The 16,200-nt window shown below is 34.7% G+C and overlaps 3 protein-coding genes and 1 long non-coding RNA gene across 7 annotated transcripts; 1 reads left to right on the top strand and 3 right to left on the bottom strand.

Annotated features, from left to right (window-relative positions):
* Positions 1–528: 528 nt before the first annotated feature.
* LOC105685866 lies at positions 529–10,813 on the top strand. Of its 3 annotated transcripts, XM_048655110.1 has the most exons (9): positions 3,694–3,849; positions 3,940–4,064; positions 5,655–5,775; positions 6,077–6,183; positions 6,295–6,446; positions 6,570–8,193; positions 8,284–8,487; positions 8,554–8,624; positions 8,715–10,813. In XM_048655110.1, the coding sequence occupies exons 3-9, from the start codon at positions 5,681–5,683 to the stop codon at positions 8,910–8,912; spliced, it is 2,451 nt and encodes an 816-aa protein (XP_048511067.1). In that variant the 5' UTR covers positions 3,694–3,849; positions 3,940–4,064; positions 5,655–5,680; the 3' UTR covers positions 8,913–10,813. The 3 variants fall into 3 exon arrangements, with proteins under 3 accessions (XP_048511068.1, XP_048511067.1, XP_012255732.2); XM_048655111.1 differs by lacking the exons at positions 3,694–3,849; positions 3,940–4,064 and adding an exon at positions 529–810; XM_012400309.3 differs by lacking the exons at positions 3,694–3,849; positions 3,940–4,064 and having other exon boundaries at positions 5,218–5,775.
* LOC105685867 (RNA-binding protein 28) lies at positions 1,726–5,152 on the bottom strand. The gene is made up of 10 exons (XM_012400310.3): positions 4,809–5,152; positions 4,563–4,731; positions 4,225–4,484; positions 3,768–4,132; positions 3,358–3,676; positions 3,118–3,286; positions 2,802–3,019; positions 2,545–2,694; positions 2,009–2,470; positions 1,726–1,919 (listed from the first exon to the last, which is right to left on the bottom strand). The coding sequence occupies exons 1-10, from the start codon at positions 4,965–4,967 to the stop codon at positions 1,800–1,802; spliced, it is 2,391 nt and encodes a 796-aa protein (XP_012255733.2). The 5' UTR covers positions 4,968–5,152; the 3' UTR covers positions 1,726–1,799.
* LOC125500915 lies at positions 6,213–8,895 on the bottom strand. 2 transcript variants are annotated; one of them, XR_007278375.1, is made up of 4 exons: positions 8,741–8,895; positions 8,362–8,472; positions 6,799–6,921; positions 6,213–6,504 (listed from the first exon to the last, which is right to left on the bottom strand). It is a non-coding gene; the product is annotated as an uncharacterized LOC125500915 (long non-coding RNA). The 2 variants fall into 2 exon arrangements; XR_007278376.1 differs by having other exon boundaries at positions 8,362–8,509.
* Positions 10,814–11,987: 1,174 nt separating the features above from the next.
* On the bottom strand, positions 11,988–16,108 carry LOC105685870 (protein king tubby). The gene is made up of 8 exons (XM_012400315.3): positions 15,924–16,108; positions 15,457–15,592; positions 15,075–15,167; positions 14,510–14,685; positions 14,257–14,424; positions 13,822–14,167; positions 13,577–13,729; positions 11,988–13,488 (listed from the first exon to the last, which is right to left on the bottom strand). Exons 1-8 carry the CDS (start codon positions 15,963–15,965, stop codon positions 13,355–13,357), a joined length of 1,248 nt encoding a protein of 415 aa, XP_012255738.2. The 5' UTR covers positions 15,966–16,108; the 3' UTR covers positions 11,988–13,354.
* Between the last annotated feature and the right edge of the window lie 92 nt (positions 16,109–16,200).

Here is a 16,200-nt window from a genome sequence, read left to right on the forward strand (position 1 = left end):
TTCAAAATGTTCCTCTTCCAAAATTCAAAATGTCCCTCTTTCGAAATTCAAAATATTCCTCTTTCGAAATTCAAAATATTCCTCTTTCAAAATTCAAAATGTTCCTCTTTATTCAATATCTACATAGTAGGTTTACATATGTATGTATGATACAGAAAAATTTGAGTATATCTTTTCAATAATTTTATCACATTTGTTGCGGAGGAAGAAATTTGTAAATATCAATCCTATAAGAGAGGATGATCTCTGTAACATCGTAATCACATTATGAACGTGATTTACAGTCTTCGGAGACTTACTGATAATGGGATAGGGCGTCACGTCGTTATGCTTACTCATGTCTCGTGAGTGCTCCACTTCCTTCAATGGATCTCGCTGCATTTTCTATACTATATGAGGGAAGTGTGAGATAATGTGGTAAAGGAGGGGAGTTTAGAAAAGTGATAGCAACATTTTGTTGTTGTTGCAAAATCGTGGAATGAAGATAATACACATCTCACAATACCACCCGGTCTGCAACAGCCCACGCTACAGTAGAAGCAGAAACTAGTTCTCAACATTTTTGCGACTGATATATACCTTATTACACGCTTTGGATGTGGTTACTTTGGTCGATCTTACCTGTTCACCACAGCATAGTATTATTCCAGAGCTGGCCTTCGTGTGATCGCAATGTCGAACGGGACGGTCATAGGATATTGAATACATAATCAAATTTCATTTATAAAAAATATCAGCTCAGTGAATTTTCTCTGCCTATTCTGGTCAGATTCAAATACCGCAGTTTTATTTGTTCATCCGGTTGGCCCGGTAAGTTACTTTTTTTCTACAATCTCTCGCATGCTCGATCAATGACCTTTCAGACTGGGTGCTCTTCGACCGCGAAAGTAGATTATATCAGAAATAAGTATACATTTAAACGTCTGAATTTTTTACCGGATTTAATCTGAAAGTATCCCCGGAGTAACAGTCGGATATTATAAGGCTTTCGAAATCCGTCCGTTATACCCGCGCAATGCTTTTCTTTTTGAAGGTCCGTCACCTGCTAACTTGCTCATGAAATATTGAGCACACTTTAATAAGAAATGGTTTGACTTGTTCCGTTGTCACCGTTACGGGACGTGTCAATCCAAAATATCTTCTCTGCTCTCGGGCGATTGTCCTAATTTTCATAACCAGTTTCGACCAAATCTTAAATCCAGGTCGATGATGGTGAATTTCCGAATATTTATCGACGGTCTGCTAAACTTGCGTGGGAAGCTTGAATTCATTCTCCCAATTTACGTAGAATATTAGCTATCAATTTTATTGTTTTATTACTATATGATATTTCGGCTATGATCACCAAGGTGCGGATGCACGCATAGCATCCACCGGTTAGTTAACAATAAAGAAAACGAAATAAGATGAACGACTAACTTTCGGCTCGTTTCCCCGCATGGAAAATGAGAAAGGCCGATTTACCTGGCAATTAAAAAAATATAATTAGTCGCGGAACTCGACGATTTGCGGTTTAGCGCAACGCGTTCTGTATACACTGCATGGAAGCAACCTACATTTCTATGGGATGCATTCGCCTTAGCCAAATGAATTATATGTGTACAAATAAGGAAGAAACGTAATATCGCTCTTACTATGAACGGATATCCGAAAAATAATGAATAAATAACAAGCAAATAACTCAAAAGTGTATGCTTAATTTCGTAACAAGTAAATTCACACAAATTTAAATTTGATAAAATTTTTATTTTTAATTCAAAAATAATAGTTACAAAATTTACTGTACATAACTTATTTTTTTACGTTTCGTACCACTTAGATTTTGCTTGAGGTGCCGCCATCATTTTAGTCTTATAATTGTTCACCAATTTGTTGAAGTCAACGTCCTCTCGACTTTTTTTTTGTGCTCCCTGTTTTGGCTGGTACGGATAAATATTGAAAATTATTAAAAAATAAATTACAGCGCGGTAAAAAAACTATGCCAAAAGTAAGAGAGATAAAGACTCACCCTGATTTCATTCCGAGAAATTCGTGCCTCTTTTTTCTGCAGCTGAATTTTCGCTTTCGATTTCTTATTTTTCAATTCTTTTCTTAGAGTTTGTTTATGCAATACAGCCTGAGATTTTAAATTAAATCTTGATCTCATTTTTCTCTCCCCGGCTTTACTTGTCACACCTGCATACGATTGAATGTCTTCGTTCCCTGTGGCGTTTTCTACCGGCGGATTAGTTGCGGATAGTTGATCTCTTTTTATACGTTTATTCCCCACTGGTTTTCTGCGGAGTTTGCTTTTCTTATCATCGCCGGATTCTCCATCGGCGAATTTTCGCTTGTTGGTCCAGACCCGATCACGTGTATTCGTTTGCTCTTTTCCGTTCCAAAGAGGATTTCGCTCCCGACTCTTTTCTATCCGCTTTTTAATGGCGTTAACCATTACCCTATTTTCAATCGAAAAAGCGACGATCGGTCTCTGAAAATAAGAAATATGAATAGGAAAACACGTTTGTACCGAATAGCAGTCGGAATCAAGTCAAAGTTGATTACTTTGGTAGGACCGAAAATTTTTGGATTATTATTGATGTTTCTCAATGCTTTTAAAGCATCTTCGTGACTGGTAAAAGCAACAAAGCCATATTCTTTGGATTTTCCAAGTCCATTTGACTCTATGTTTCTCAAATCCCGCATCACTCGAGCCTAATTAGAAAAAAACAAATTTCATGAGCTATAACCGACCATAAAAACAAGCACACTGCCTTGATATTTGTGCATCAGATAGACTAATGAGAGCCAACATATATTACTTCTCTAATAACCGCCTTTGGCCCAGAATGATTCTGGAAAATATCTCTCAACCTTTTATCATCTACTGTGATGGGTAAGTTATGTACTACGAGTCGAACCCTTGAAATAAACATATTCAGATTCCGTAACATCTGCGACTTCCATTGTTCCAATTGTAAACGATGAGCCATATCACTCGCTGATACCCCAACCGCAGCTGGACTGCCAGCTAATATAACTGCAAATAAGTAAACGGAATATTTATTCACCGAATTCATGTTTTTACTATAAACGAACGTCCTGCTTATGGATTCTATTTATTTCAGGTGGTTGTACCTCCTTCCTTGACGAGGTAAAGATTCCTGGAATCAGTTGCTTTCTGCTTTTTCAGTTCTGATTTGTTCTGTATCTCATTTCGGTCCAATGCCTTATGGGGATCGAGTACTTGATCATGTAAACGTAACTCAGTACCTGCAGATAAACATTTCTCAGCATCCTCCAGGTGCTGTGACAGATAATTATGTAGAGGAAACATTTCAAATAACTTGTACATCAACTGCGAGAACCAGGTCTTACTTGAAATTTGACAAATGCTGTCCCTTTCGAATGCTCGGTCATTGAATCCATGCATATAAGCGCATAGTAAACTGGACCAAACTGTTCCATGCATTGTCTGAGATCATCATTTGTTGCAGAAAATGGAACATTCTTTAAGAATACAGTCTTTCCTTCCGTAACATCATTGGATATTACACGAGGACGCGATTTTTCATCAGTTCGGGCTTCTTCATCTTTAATTTCATTGGGGGACATATTCACGTCTTTTTCATCAATGTCTTCATCATTGGAAGCAATCTCATCGTTTTCATCTGAAGATTTTTCCTTGTCACTTTCTCTGGAAGGACAAAAATGTCAATCACAACAATCAAGCAGTTCTGATTTTATTTCGATTCGGATAGTGTTGAACAATTGTGATATCAACTTACTCGTCATCAGGACAATCCTCTTCAGATTTAACGGAGGAAATCTCTTCCTTTATTTCTTCATCTCGGTTGTTAAGCTCATCAGGTACTTCTTCTTTTATTTCAATTTGTTCTTTATCATCTTCGCTGGCAGTTTTTTCTTTATCGAGTTGACCAAACTTCGTTTTTGGTACAGCCCAATCAACTATAGCAGGTCGACCAAGCAGAGGCTTGAGGTTCAAATTATGAATAGCTTTTGCGGCACTCTGCACAAGACTGAATTGAACAAAGCCGCAACCCACAAGTTTTCCATCAGGTCTTGTAAGTATCTTTACCTCCTCTACGTTACCGAATGGAGAAAAATGTTCTTTTAATATTTCATCAGTTATCTAAAATTTAAATCAGACCATGTCATTTTCAAACCATTGATAAAAGGGATTATTTTCATTAACTGAAAGATAAGGTTCCGACCCATACTCACATTAAACGATAAATTTCGAACAATGAGTCTAGCTCGTTTTTGGGTGTTCTTAAGCTTTTCCTTTTCTCTTCTTTTCTTTTTCAGTTCTTTTTTAAGTTGCGTTTTTGATAGGGAATTAGTTGCATCATTCAAAGTTGGATCTTTAGAGATATTTTCTGTTGATTGCAGATCTTCGGTCTCATTACTTTCATCCTTTTTATTTTCCACAGTTTCAGAAAATTTATATTTTGGTATTGCCCAATCTGATGTAATGACTCTACCTACAATTTATTTGATACATATAAGTGAATAAGTTTTCTACAAGGATTAATGACTGAATATATGATGTAACTTCCTACCCAGCAGTTCTTTTTTATTTGTGTTAAATATTGCCTTTGAAGCTTGCTCCACTTTTTTGAATTGCACGAATCCACAACCCACAAGCTTACCACCTGGATGACGGAGAAGATTTATTTCCTCAATTTCACCATACGGTGCATAATGTGTTCTAATATCTTCCTCCGTAACCTTCCAATAATAAATGACTTATGATTGATAGGAATTAATTAGAAAAAAATTGCTAAATACTGTGGTGAGTATTGTACCTTAAAAGGTAGATTGCGTAGAACAATTCTGGCCTTTCTATTCTGGATCTGTACATTAGCTGCATCTTCTATCGGTTGATCAGATCTTTGGTTGCGTGAAATTCTTTTCTTATTACGATAAACCCAGGATAGTTTTTTTCCATGATCGAGTCTTTGCATTGTGAATATTATCACGCTGAAGTGATCAGACAAAATTTAATATACAAAATCTATTATATTTTTCTGACGCGTCCAGTCAAGTATGATCTTTCAATTCCTAGTGTCCCACCAAAGTATCACTGACAATTCTTCCACAGTGTTTGTATTTTCAGGTTATCCTCACAACGTGCTTGCCATTAATGATGAAATGTTAAAGGGGCAAGCTGTTTGAATGATTGTTGATAATTGTTAATAGAAAGATCATCTGTCGGTGTAAAGAAAATGCAGAATATTGGGCTGGGTAGGCGCCACTGATCTAGGCACGAAAAAAAAACCAGAAGGTGTCAAAATCATCAAGTTGGCATCAATGGCAAAAGATTAAAAAATTTCACGTTTGACCAGTTGAATGCGTTTTTATTTATAGGCCCGTAGTTTGTTGTGTTCAGTTGTATTGGTGGCAAAGTATTTCTTTAGCTTCACCAATGGTTATGTTATTTATCATAGTTTTACATGGAATTGGTGTTAGACGGGTTTATTAATGAGAGTTAAATTATAATTGAAGTATTGTTCATAATATCGCGACTTGTCCAAAAACTCCTTCGCATCTCTTAGATTGTATCGTTTAACATTTATAGCTACTAACATCATTATCAATTAACGGTAAAATGAACTATGCACATTTTATTAATTGTTGAATGCAAATGTCAGAGCAGCAAATACAAACGGCAGCAAATATGCCAAACACATATAACTTCGACGAACTGCAGCCTATTGATGCAGACGATATCATCGACGTTGCAGCCTTTGACTTTACAGACGAGCAAAGATGGTATGTTTGAACATTTCTCTTTGTTAACATTCACCTTCATTTCGCTCTTTTACTGTCAAAATGAAAATATGAACGAGTTGCATATGTAGAACATTCCAGAGGTACACAACTTCAGTTGAATCACCTTGTAAATGTTGGAATTCATACTCCTGTCCATGACTCACACATGACATTTGTATTGAATGTATTCAATTTTGGTTTTATCAGAACCCGAAAATATAAAACTTTTATGGCTAGGGATATCTCATTGTAATCAATATAGTTGTGAACATACTAACAAGTGAATAAAATCTTATTTCAGGCTTTGCGTGGCTGCAAACTGCCCACCAGAAGGCAGAGTTCAAAACCTGCACGACTGGCTAGTTAATGGACCAGCGTTGGATTTAGATGAAAGTGAAAGTTTAAATGGTGAGTATATCTCAAATGTGTACTCATAGTTTCATGTATTGCACTGCTAAATATATCAGTTATTTTTATTTTTCACAAATGGCAAACAATCCATCTTTTGTTAATTCTTAGGTACAAGAAAATCTATAGATACAAGAACATTTACCAGACCAAAAAAACGAAGTAATAGGCTAAGCTTTGAATCAATTATAGAAGCATTATCACCTTCAGTTGAAAATGTGTGGCAAAGACCCTCTCCGACAATAGAAGGCTCTAATCCTCAAGTAAGTCTCCATCACGAATGTGATATTCTGGCAACTTTTTGTTTTCATCTTCACTTTGCTGTAATATGCATAAAGATTACCTTGATCATTTTACTCAAAAAATATATTATGAATTAAAACTAGATGGAAAATGAAGTCATCTCAATAACCAACAGAAGGGAATCTGTTCCGGCAATGTTAAAACTAACGCCAGCTGCAGCTGCAAGTTTTTCAGCAAAATCTGGGGTCTTTAATGGATCTGGTCAAGAAAGTATGGAAGCCTTCTTGAATTCATCTCAATCAAAAGGAATTGATTCATTTATAAATTTAACGGAACCGGAATTCTCAGATGCATTAATGAACGTATCACAACCTTCAGATCTGAGTTCGTCTCTTGCAGATACATCTAAAGAATCTTTGCCACACGGAGAAAGCATTGTAGATTCTCAAATCCTCACAGAGTCAATGATGAAGACCAGCATGTTTGGTGATGTATCTGATTCAAAAGATTTCAATGATGAGACCTTTTTAAAATCCTTCGAAAATAATACTACATTAAAGAAAAGTAATATTGATGAAAACGATACTTTAAGTACGGATTTCAAAACGACTCAAATAGCAAATTTGAACAGCACTTTCAACACTTTTACAAGAAGATCCGCATCCTCATTGCCTAGACAATCATTACCACTGGATATCGAGAAACAGACCATAAATACTACATTTACATCAATACCGATTGATAATAAGGTCGATTTGGATGAAACATTAATCAAGAGTCCTAGCCATGATAATAAATTATCAAATGGATTACGTGGAACTTTGATGTCTCAACAACAAACATTGGAAACAATCAATATAACACTTGATTTGAACCATGGTTTATCTGATCATACATGTGATAGAGATGCAGACATCGAACCCAATTTTTCATCCATAGAAAATATCAATATAGATACAACGATATCCCATGCAACTATGAATCCTATATTTAATGGCCCAACTGCTTTACGGAGAGAGTTGCTAGAACAAGTTCAAAGAAGTAGCGAACAGATATTAGATTCTACGTATAGTCATACAGTTGAGGATCGTATGTCCGATATTTCTACCATTAATCACAATAACACCTATAGAAAAAACCCGTCGAAAATTCGAAACATAGATCCAAATAAACCAGCAAATTTTGGGGTACCAATAAGTCATAATGATAAAAAATATTATACTTTTACGAAAAAAACAAATGTAAATGTTCCAAAAGCAGATCTCCAATCTCAACCTTCACTTGAAAGTTTAGATAATACATTTTGTAAACCTGCCTCAAATTATCAGAAGAAATTGCGAGCCCCACGAGTATTGTCGAAGGTACCCCAATTGTTTCAAAAATCTAATCCGAACTTAGCTACAAATAGCTTGAGAAGCTTTGACGCTCGACGCTGTTCCAACATACCGAATTCAAACTATGGAAGAGGAGGTCAGTCAGATGTTCCAAGAAATGTTGAGGGCACCCTGATAAACAAATTGCTACCCTTAGGGAGGTTGAAAAGTGGATCAGAACAAAGATTGCTGGACGTGGGTGGAAGTATAAAAGAATTTTACAGCAAAGGAGCGTGTGGATCAACCGAAAGCATTGAAAGTACCCAAAGTGCTCATAGTGCTCCTGATCTTGACGACAGACTTAGCGTTTGTTCAGACAGTAGTCAACCTTCCTATAATTCCCGAGTCATAAACTCCGCACAACTTCACTACATTGCGAGATTACAAGAAGAAAGTAGGTGCTATCATTAATTAACAACTAGAATGATGAAGCAGCACATCACAACTAAATAAGATTGTATATTATGGGACTATTTCATTTCAGGTTTAAAGCAAATTTCAACACCCAAACCAAATAGACGAGTCATGGAAAATACTTGGGTTGAAACAGAGAAAGACCTACCATCTCCAATACTGAAAGGTGCATCTAATCAACGCAATCCTGATATTACTGCATCGCATACCGTTAAAACAAGCTCGCCAATTTTGAGTCCTGTTAGTTCTTCCACTCAACCTGTGGGAACAGCTGGTGCGTGAAAACCGTCTATTAACTGTCAAACACTAAGTTATTAAGTTTTTAAAATTTTTTGTTTAGCAAATTACGTTACTGACATGCCCAATGTTGTAACATATCAAGGCCAAAATAACATAATACGAAAACCAGAGGTGAGTCATATTATGTATAACTCATCGGTCTAATTAAATTCCGAATTTGGTTGAGCTTCAAGTCTGAATAATTTCATTGTACTATTTTAGATGCTGGTTAGACCAATGAAACATACCGGGCTGGAGAGTAAGACAAGATTGAGAGCTCCGACTAACTGGAGTGTTCCCACTAGAATGTCTGGTGCCGGAAGTGGAATACCTCGTCCGGCATCACGCATTCCGGGACCAAGATTTTCTCGTCCAAATCACTCAAATAATCAGACTGATTGGAAAAAAGGATGCTTATGAAGTCACCTGACGCAATTATCAGTTACAATACGATTGTGTTGTAAATAACGTTGTAACAAACCTGCGCTAGATAGTGACCGCGTAATCTAGGTGCTTGATATCTATTTTGTATGTAATCTGTAAATATAATGTTTGTTGCCGTTTTCATCAATATCAGACTGCTTGAATTCTAATGATAAATCAGTATTAAGAGTGATCTTAAAATCTCAATGCTCATCTTTTTACACTATAGCTCGTACACTCAGATGTCGATTCTGTAGAATAAATACTAAAATTTTTTTATTAAAAATTTACATGTCGAGCGAATTGACTACTTGAATTTCATATCAATATACATTCATATATATATTTATATATATATATATATATACACACACACACAATAACTATACACGTATACAGCTATATTTGCAAGTATATATTTAAGATCGATCAGTACTGCTGAATTTGAACAAATTATAAATAAATCGGATCATGTTGGTACATGCTCTTTTTTTAGCTTTTGGCAGAAAGATAACGTTAACAAAGTCGAGTTGGGATTAAAAACGTAAGCGCTCAAGTCAAAATCAATTTTTGGTGGACACCAATGAGCAGAAACTCACTTAAAGTAAGCAGAGCCTACTCCTAGTGTTATTCTCGAATAGAATTTTATTCAACCCACGAAAGTTCTAACAAAGTGAGAAAATATTTTGGATCTCACAATTCCACAAAGCATAAAACATGATGTGTTCATATCATTTCATGGACAACAGCTTGATAACTAGTGATAGTGATAGTAAATGCTAGTGTCTTACAAGAAAAATTAATTGCGAATAATACCCAGTAATTTTGATGGTATCTTATAGGTATATTATAGACTGTGGGTATCTTAAGTTTCAGGATGAAAGTCATACGATAGACTAGATTGTGAAACAAAATCCAGGCGTGTCAAAATGATAAGACTGAAAGCGAAAAAGATTGCTACTACGAAAAAAAAGTCATAGCTAAACGAATTTGTTGTTTTTGCGCTAACTGTCACGTCATATTTAGTGTGTCCGTCCAGTCTTTTTTTCATCTGTTTGTACTCATCATGTTGTGCTTACAGAACTTATTGTTAGAGGAAAAACATCACCACTACGATCATATGGTCTTACATTTGCAGGGTTATTCATCGTGCTCGGTCGTGTACACTATTCAAAATTTTCTACTTTCTTGTTCCCTTGTGTTCAGCTTTGCATTCGCAGAGAGGTACTTTACCATACCATTTGAATTACAATTGTTAAAAAAATCTTCAACATCTCAGTAAATGGTGCTCTGACATAGGATTCTTTCACATCAATCTCAATAGCTTTCATATACGACAAATTTTATCTTGCTCTTCACAAATATTTTATAGATTCAAACAAAAAATCTCTTAATCAATAATTGATATGCATAGTGTGTTTATTTGAGTTCATTGAAATCTTCGTGTTATGGAATTATTTGTAAGTCTTTATAGAAAACCTGTTTACGAACTGCTTATTAATACCGTCGTATTACATACATATGTCCTTTACCTCGAGTGCCTTTAGCTATAGTTTTACCAAATTACTTTTAGGTATTCCTATGATGAGAAATTGTCTATTCAAATAATTATTATATGTATACAATACTAATCTACTGCCATTTATTGTGCAAAGAATATTGTTTCAATAATTTTAATTATATAACGAATTATCATAATCTATTTTACTTCTTATCAAGGTCTGCCCATTAATAACGCTATTAGCATTTACATTTCGGGTTCAAACAACTTCGACAAAGAGTACATCATTTTAAGCAAAGTAGAAGAGTAAGTAGATACTTTTTAGGAAAATTTGTGTTTTCCGTACAATGCTAGGTACTGCGATTGTTATTTACTTTCATTAAACTTTTTACAACTATATTTGTAGTATCCTAATCCTCGTCCGTATTGTCGTTAATAACTGTGAGGTGCACCACCTTTTTTGTAGTACTACGTGCAGTGGAAGGGATATTCGTAGTAAACACTGATTGGTTGCTACTGCTGTTCATTCATCAAATTCATTCGAAAGTGCGTGTTTAATAAATTATTCATTCTGATGGAAATGTATAATAGGCAAATCATAATATTTTTTCTCAGGATATTTCGTTTACTTTTGATCTTTTATTTATTTAATAGTTTCAAGCTATTCAATGACATTGTTACACCAAAATATTCAGTTATAATATAGTATAGGGCTGATCGACAATAATAAACATAATCATAGACTAGATTGTGTGTGGAAAGTTAGTAGATTTGAAGAAATATTTACTGAATACACGAAATTGGACACTGCAAATTATTAAACTATGAACACCCTTTGGGAATAAATTAATATAATACATAATTCTGATGCCCTGAACTTGGATTCAGCATGTACCTACTGGAAAAGTATGAATCCAATACTTATTTTTTACTGTAAAAGTAGTAAATGAGAACATTTCTTTTTTCTCTTTTCTACTATTCTAAAAATGCATCAGTTCAAGTTATTGTTGATTGATGAAATAATCATGAAATACATGAAATAGTACTTCATATCTCAATCACCAATATTTTAATCCTAATGCTTAAGTCAATCAGAGGTATGAAGATGAGAGGTATAAGAGATACAGATATATTCAATATTCAGAATTTTTTACATTCAGTTATTTTTAGCATTTATTGCTGAAAAATTATATAAATTCTTCGCAACTTCACTTGACCTGCACTTCATGCTTATACCTCAGAGTAATCCATATTGTTGTCTGTGTATATGAATGTAATACAAGGAAATTTATCGTTTCAAGCGTATGAAAAACAGTTTCAAGCGTATGAAAAACAATCAAATTTATATGTATGCGTCTAAATTATGAAAAAGTACATGACAAGAGCGTTCTACAAGGCACACTTTGAAAGCATCCAGTAATGTAGGGAACAAACAACTTTTTCAAATCGAATACTTGACTTGAAAATTCTTCCAGGATTTTGCTGGTTCATAATCTGAAAGAATTAGTATTTATGAAACGCAGACTTTTCTGTCGAATGACTCGTTCAATTGGCTTATATATGACCATTACTGACAAAATATGAATCGATTTATTATGCAATGCCTAACATATTACAATCATCCTGTGATAATTATCATAAATCATCATATCTAGTGCGATCCGCTGCCTTGGCTCTGGAGATAACCATAGTTTCATCCATGTTTCGTAACACATTTTTAACACGAATTAAACAAATCTTTGTCATTTGCTGAACTATTATGTGGGCAGTTTTTGATAAATTTTATTCAGACCATTTTTCCTATGTTAAAATTACTTTTAATTCTATACAATTAGTAACTTATCCTTCTCTATAATACACACTTCAGTAAGTACGTGGTAGTAATTAATAGTCTGTCACAAAAATACCATTGATCGTTGAACAGACCCACACGCACTGAAAAATATATACACATTGGGTCCTTATATTTGGAACGTTTGTGAAAATTTGTTGCTCGGAATATAAAAGCAGTGTAAATTATTTATAACATAATGCAAAACTCTTGTTTTGATTATCTCATTTCTAGAAAGTCCACATTATTTTCACCTCTTTAACCTATCACATATATATATTGATAATGTTTCACGGTAGATTGTTGTATGAATGTTACCCCAAAATTGTAACATTAATTTCATCTGAATACATCATTCAAGATATATGCTTGATCAAATATATGACGTTAGATTACAGTCCAGATTTGGCGAGCCTTAAGCATGCCTTACAATTTGAGATTGCATTAATAATATATTGAAATTCACACCGTAGTGATCTGAGAATTAACACCACATTTACGCCTTTGAACATAGTCTAGACACTGGGCGATCATATACTGAGAAACTTATCTGATAAATCTATCATAATACTGAGATGAGATGACGGGGAATTATGGAATGATATCGTATGAACCTGATGCTTGTGCACCTCGGACACATTATTTGCAATCTATAGAATTTTCAATTATTTTTATACAAATGATATGAATTAAAGTTAACACTTTACCGATGGGTAACCAATCAATCTTTTGCTATGGCAATCAGCCAGCATTTGTCATTCGTTATTAGTTGGTTTTTTCTGCAAACTTCCTGATTTTATTCCCAATTTTGAAACAGAGCTGGTGCCAGGAAAGATCTGCGACCAAGCGGCCCGTGAGAAATGCTTAACCGCTACCAGTTGGTAAAGTGTTAAGCAAATATTATATCTATCGGAATGTGAACACATAGTTAGAATTATAGTTATTATTGTTGCTTTTAGGTTTCACGAGACTTGATATCTTCAATACTATTCTTAGTCCATAAACCATTGATTTTTTAAATTGATTGTCCTTTACCTAGCCTTTTAATTAAATATGAGCAAGTTTTATTGCAATCGACACTTCCCAACATCCTAATTTGAAAGTAATTTACTCGCAAGCTAATTTGCTATCAAAACTACTTAACGCAATTGCAAATGCTTGAAGTGCGCAGAGTGGAAAACGATAATCCATTGTAAAAAGATCCTCTGCCACACGTCCAAATTGCATCACAACGTAGTCCACTGCAACAAATATAAAAAATGATTGAATTCAATTACCAATCATTAATCAGTGTTTTATTTCAGCTAAACACTAAATGATCATAACTACCATCACTATCGTGGACAACTTGGAAATTTTTCACTGAAGCCTGTGTAACACGACCATGGAAATTGAGTACGTAAGATTGTGTATCATCATTCCATGCAGGAGTTTTGTTATGTAACTCTATCAAGTTATCCATGTTTTTCATTTTCCAGCACTCTGTAATACAAAATTACGATGTGAGTCAATAGAATCAAACATTTGTTAGATTCATTCAACATAATCTAATACTAAATGAAACCTGTTTCTACCAAGTAAGGTTTCACAATCCTCTCGTGGACAAATCTGTACTCTTTGTTGGTCCGATGTCATCCCTGGTATGATAACAGTCATTTTTCGAGGCCCTTTGAACCCTAAGACATTGGTGTCGTAAACCACTGCAGCCAGTTCTTGCCGGGGGTTAGTACGCTCTTCTCGTTTTTCACTCTTCATCAGTGAATACCCATTGTCAAACACAGTAAATTGTGTTCCCAAAAGATTAGATCTCAATTTTCCAACATAAGATTCAGCTCCTCTTGAAAGATCAGTGGGATCAGAAGAAATTAAATAATTGCTGGTTGCACTCTTCTTGCGCTTTCGCCCAGCTAATAGAAAAACCTGTTAGGACCAGGATTAGGTGAGGTTATCTGAAAAACTGTGTAGCTAATTCAAAAAGACGATACTACTGAGAACATTATTATTCAAACCTTTTTTCCATAGTCTCGTTCCAGATGCAGAAAGTAAGTTGGATATAAACCACGATCCATTCCTTTTCTATCACGTGTTATCCTACACTTATAATGCATTTTTTTATTAGCTGGTTGCAACACGAATTGCTCAATATTGCCTTCAACATTTCCTTCCAGCTCAGGACTCTGTGGGGACAAAATAGTTTTAAAAAATATTGGTGAGCAAGTATTATTGCTGAAAGATTTTTCATAATCTGAACAATCTATGTACCGAAGAATGATTGTCACTATTAATAACTGTTATGGGCCCATCTACAGGAGCTACTCTCAGAGGTGATTGGCTGTGAAGCACATCAGATGGAGATCTCAAATCCACTGGTGATGATTCTTCATCTGCCCCGTCACCACGTTCAGTACCATCATAAAATCCACTTTCCGGTTTTATATCTGAAGGAAATCATAGCATTCAAATTTATATCAATCACTCGGGTGAGTGAATCTTATGTGCTCAATTTCAACTTGTTTAAAGTAGAGCAATTAAAAATAATGGTGTTTTTTCTTTCTCTTTCACATTAATAATAAAATAAGGAACGGTAATATCCAGAGATCAATTTTAGCCTTGACAAAACTGCAATATTACAGCTCTCAATTTGCTATATCGGTTTTAACTTTTAGTCAGTTAAAAAAAACAATAATATGATACAACTATTCTATTGTGAAATGCTAAAATATTAACTAGAAGACAGAAAAAAAAGTAAGTTTACTTGCACCCAAAATTATAATATCACAGATGATTGTTTTTGGACTGACTGTTTATTTTACATTTAAATAATCACCTGTCACTTCGGATTCAATTCCTCTATTTTCTTGTAATACACCTATGTCAGGGTTTCCGGGTGACATTGTAAACTGCATTGGTCCGTCATACCCTATTGCACAATGAAATGGAAACCCTCAAGATTTATTAATAATGGTTTTTTCAATTAATAATCGTAACGTGTTATCAAAATGCATGAATGCATCAATGTTAATTTAGAGCTTTGCAAATATGAAAATTGGAGCCTGCAGATCTTAATAATAAATATAAAGATGGTACAATAGTCACAAACTAGATAACGAAAATATTGTGTCATGACATTTTGGGGATAATAAATCATGAGGTCATGTGTTGACTTATTATTTTGTGATAAGATTAACACATGCATTATGTTACATTACCATGAAGCTCTCTGTTTGGATTTAACCACTTTGTTGAGTGGCTATTATATGTCGTACTGGAAATATTAGATGCCTGCACCATTCCACCCGCACCACTTTGCCGCTTTTGTTTCATTTTCTGTGCTATTATTTGTCTCTAGAATATGGAATGATAATATGATGACAGGAGGAGCTCAGAGTATTGTTTCATACTTCATAAATTAATGTGTGAATGTGATCATAGCCTTAACAGGTTTTGAGAAACAATTACGTATTCGATATCACTTGCAATTCTAGCTAATACAGGTAACTGCTCATATTGATAATTTTGTGTGATGCTCCAAGCAGTGGAGCAATACATTTTCTCGATATCTAGGTTGAAGCGTGAAGCTAATTAAATATTGAAAAGGTTAAAATCTAAGTGAATGCTTTAAGATCGAAGCATTAATTCTAGGCGTGCATTGAAAATAATCGTCATGACTTCAAACCTGTTGTTCGAGTTTCTGCTGCCTCAGATCTAAAGATGTCATTTTATACGTTTATTTATGACAAAATTGGTTAATTGTAGACTGTCAGATTACTGCAAAATGGTTTTGTTTACATCATGTAGAAATTTTCGTTACCTAGGCTGCCTAGGCAACCGTTTCGTACTAATGTTTGATCGACGACAGGGCAGTCATCTCGAAACCAAATTGAAACCACCTTTGAAAACCACACTGAACCACACTTTTCCAATGAACTTTTCAGGCAGTTGGCAATGCTGGA

The sequence above is a fragment of the Athalia rosae genome, chromosome 5 (genome assembly GCF_917208135.1).
Source record: "Athalia rosae chromosome 5, iyAthRosa1.1, whole genome shotgun sequence".
In the NCBI taxonomy this organism is placed as follows: domain Eukaryota; kingdom Metazoa; phylum Arthropoda; class Insecta; order Hymenoptera; family Athaliidae; genus Athalia; species Athalia rosae.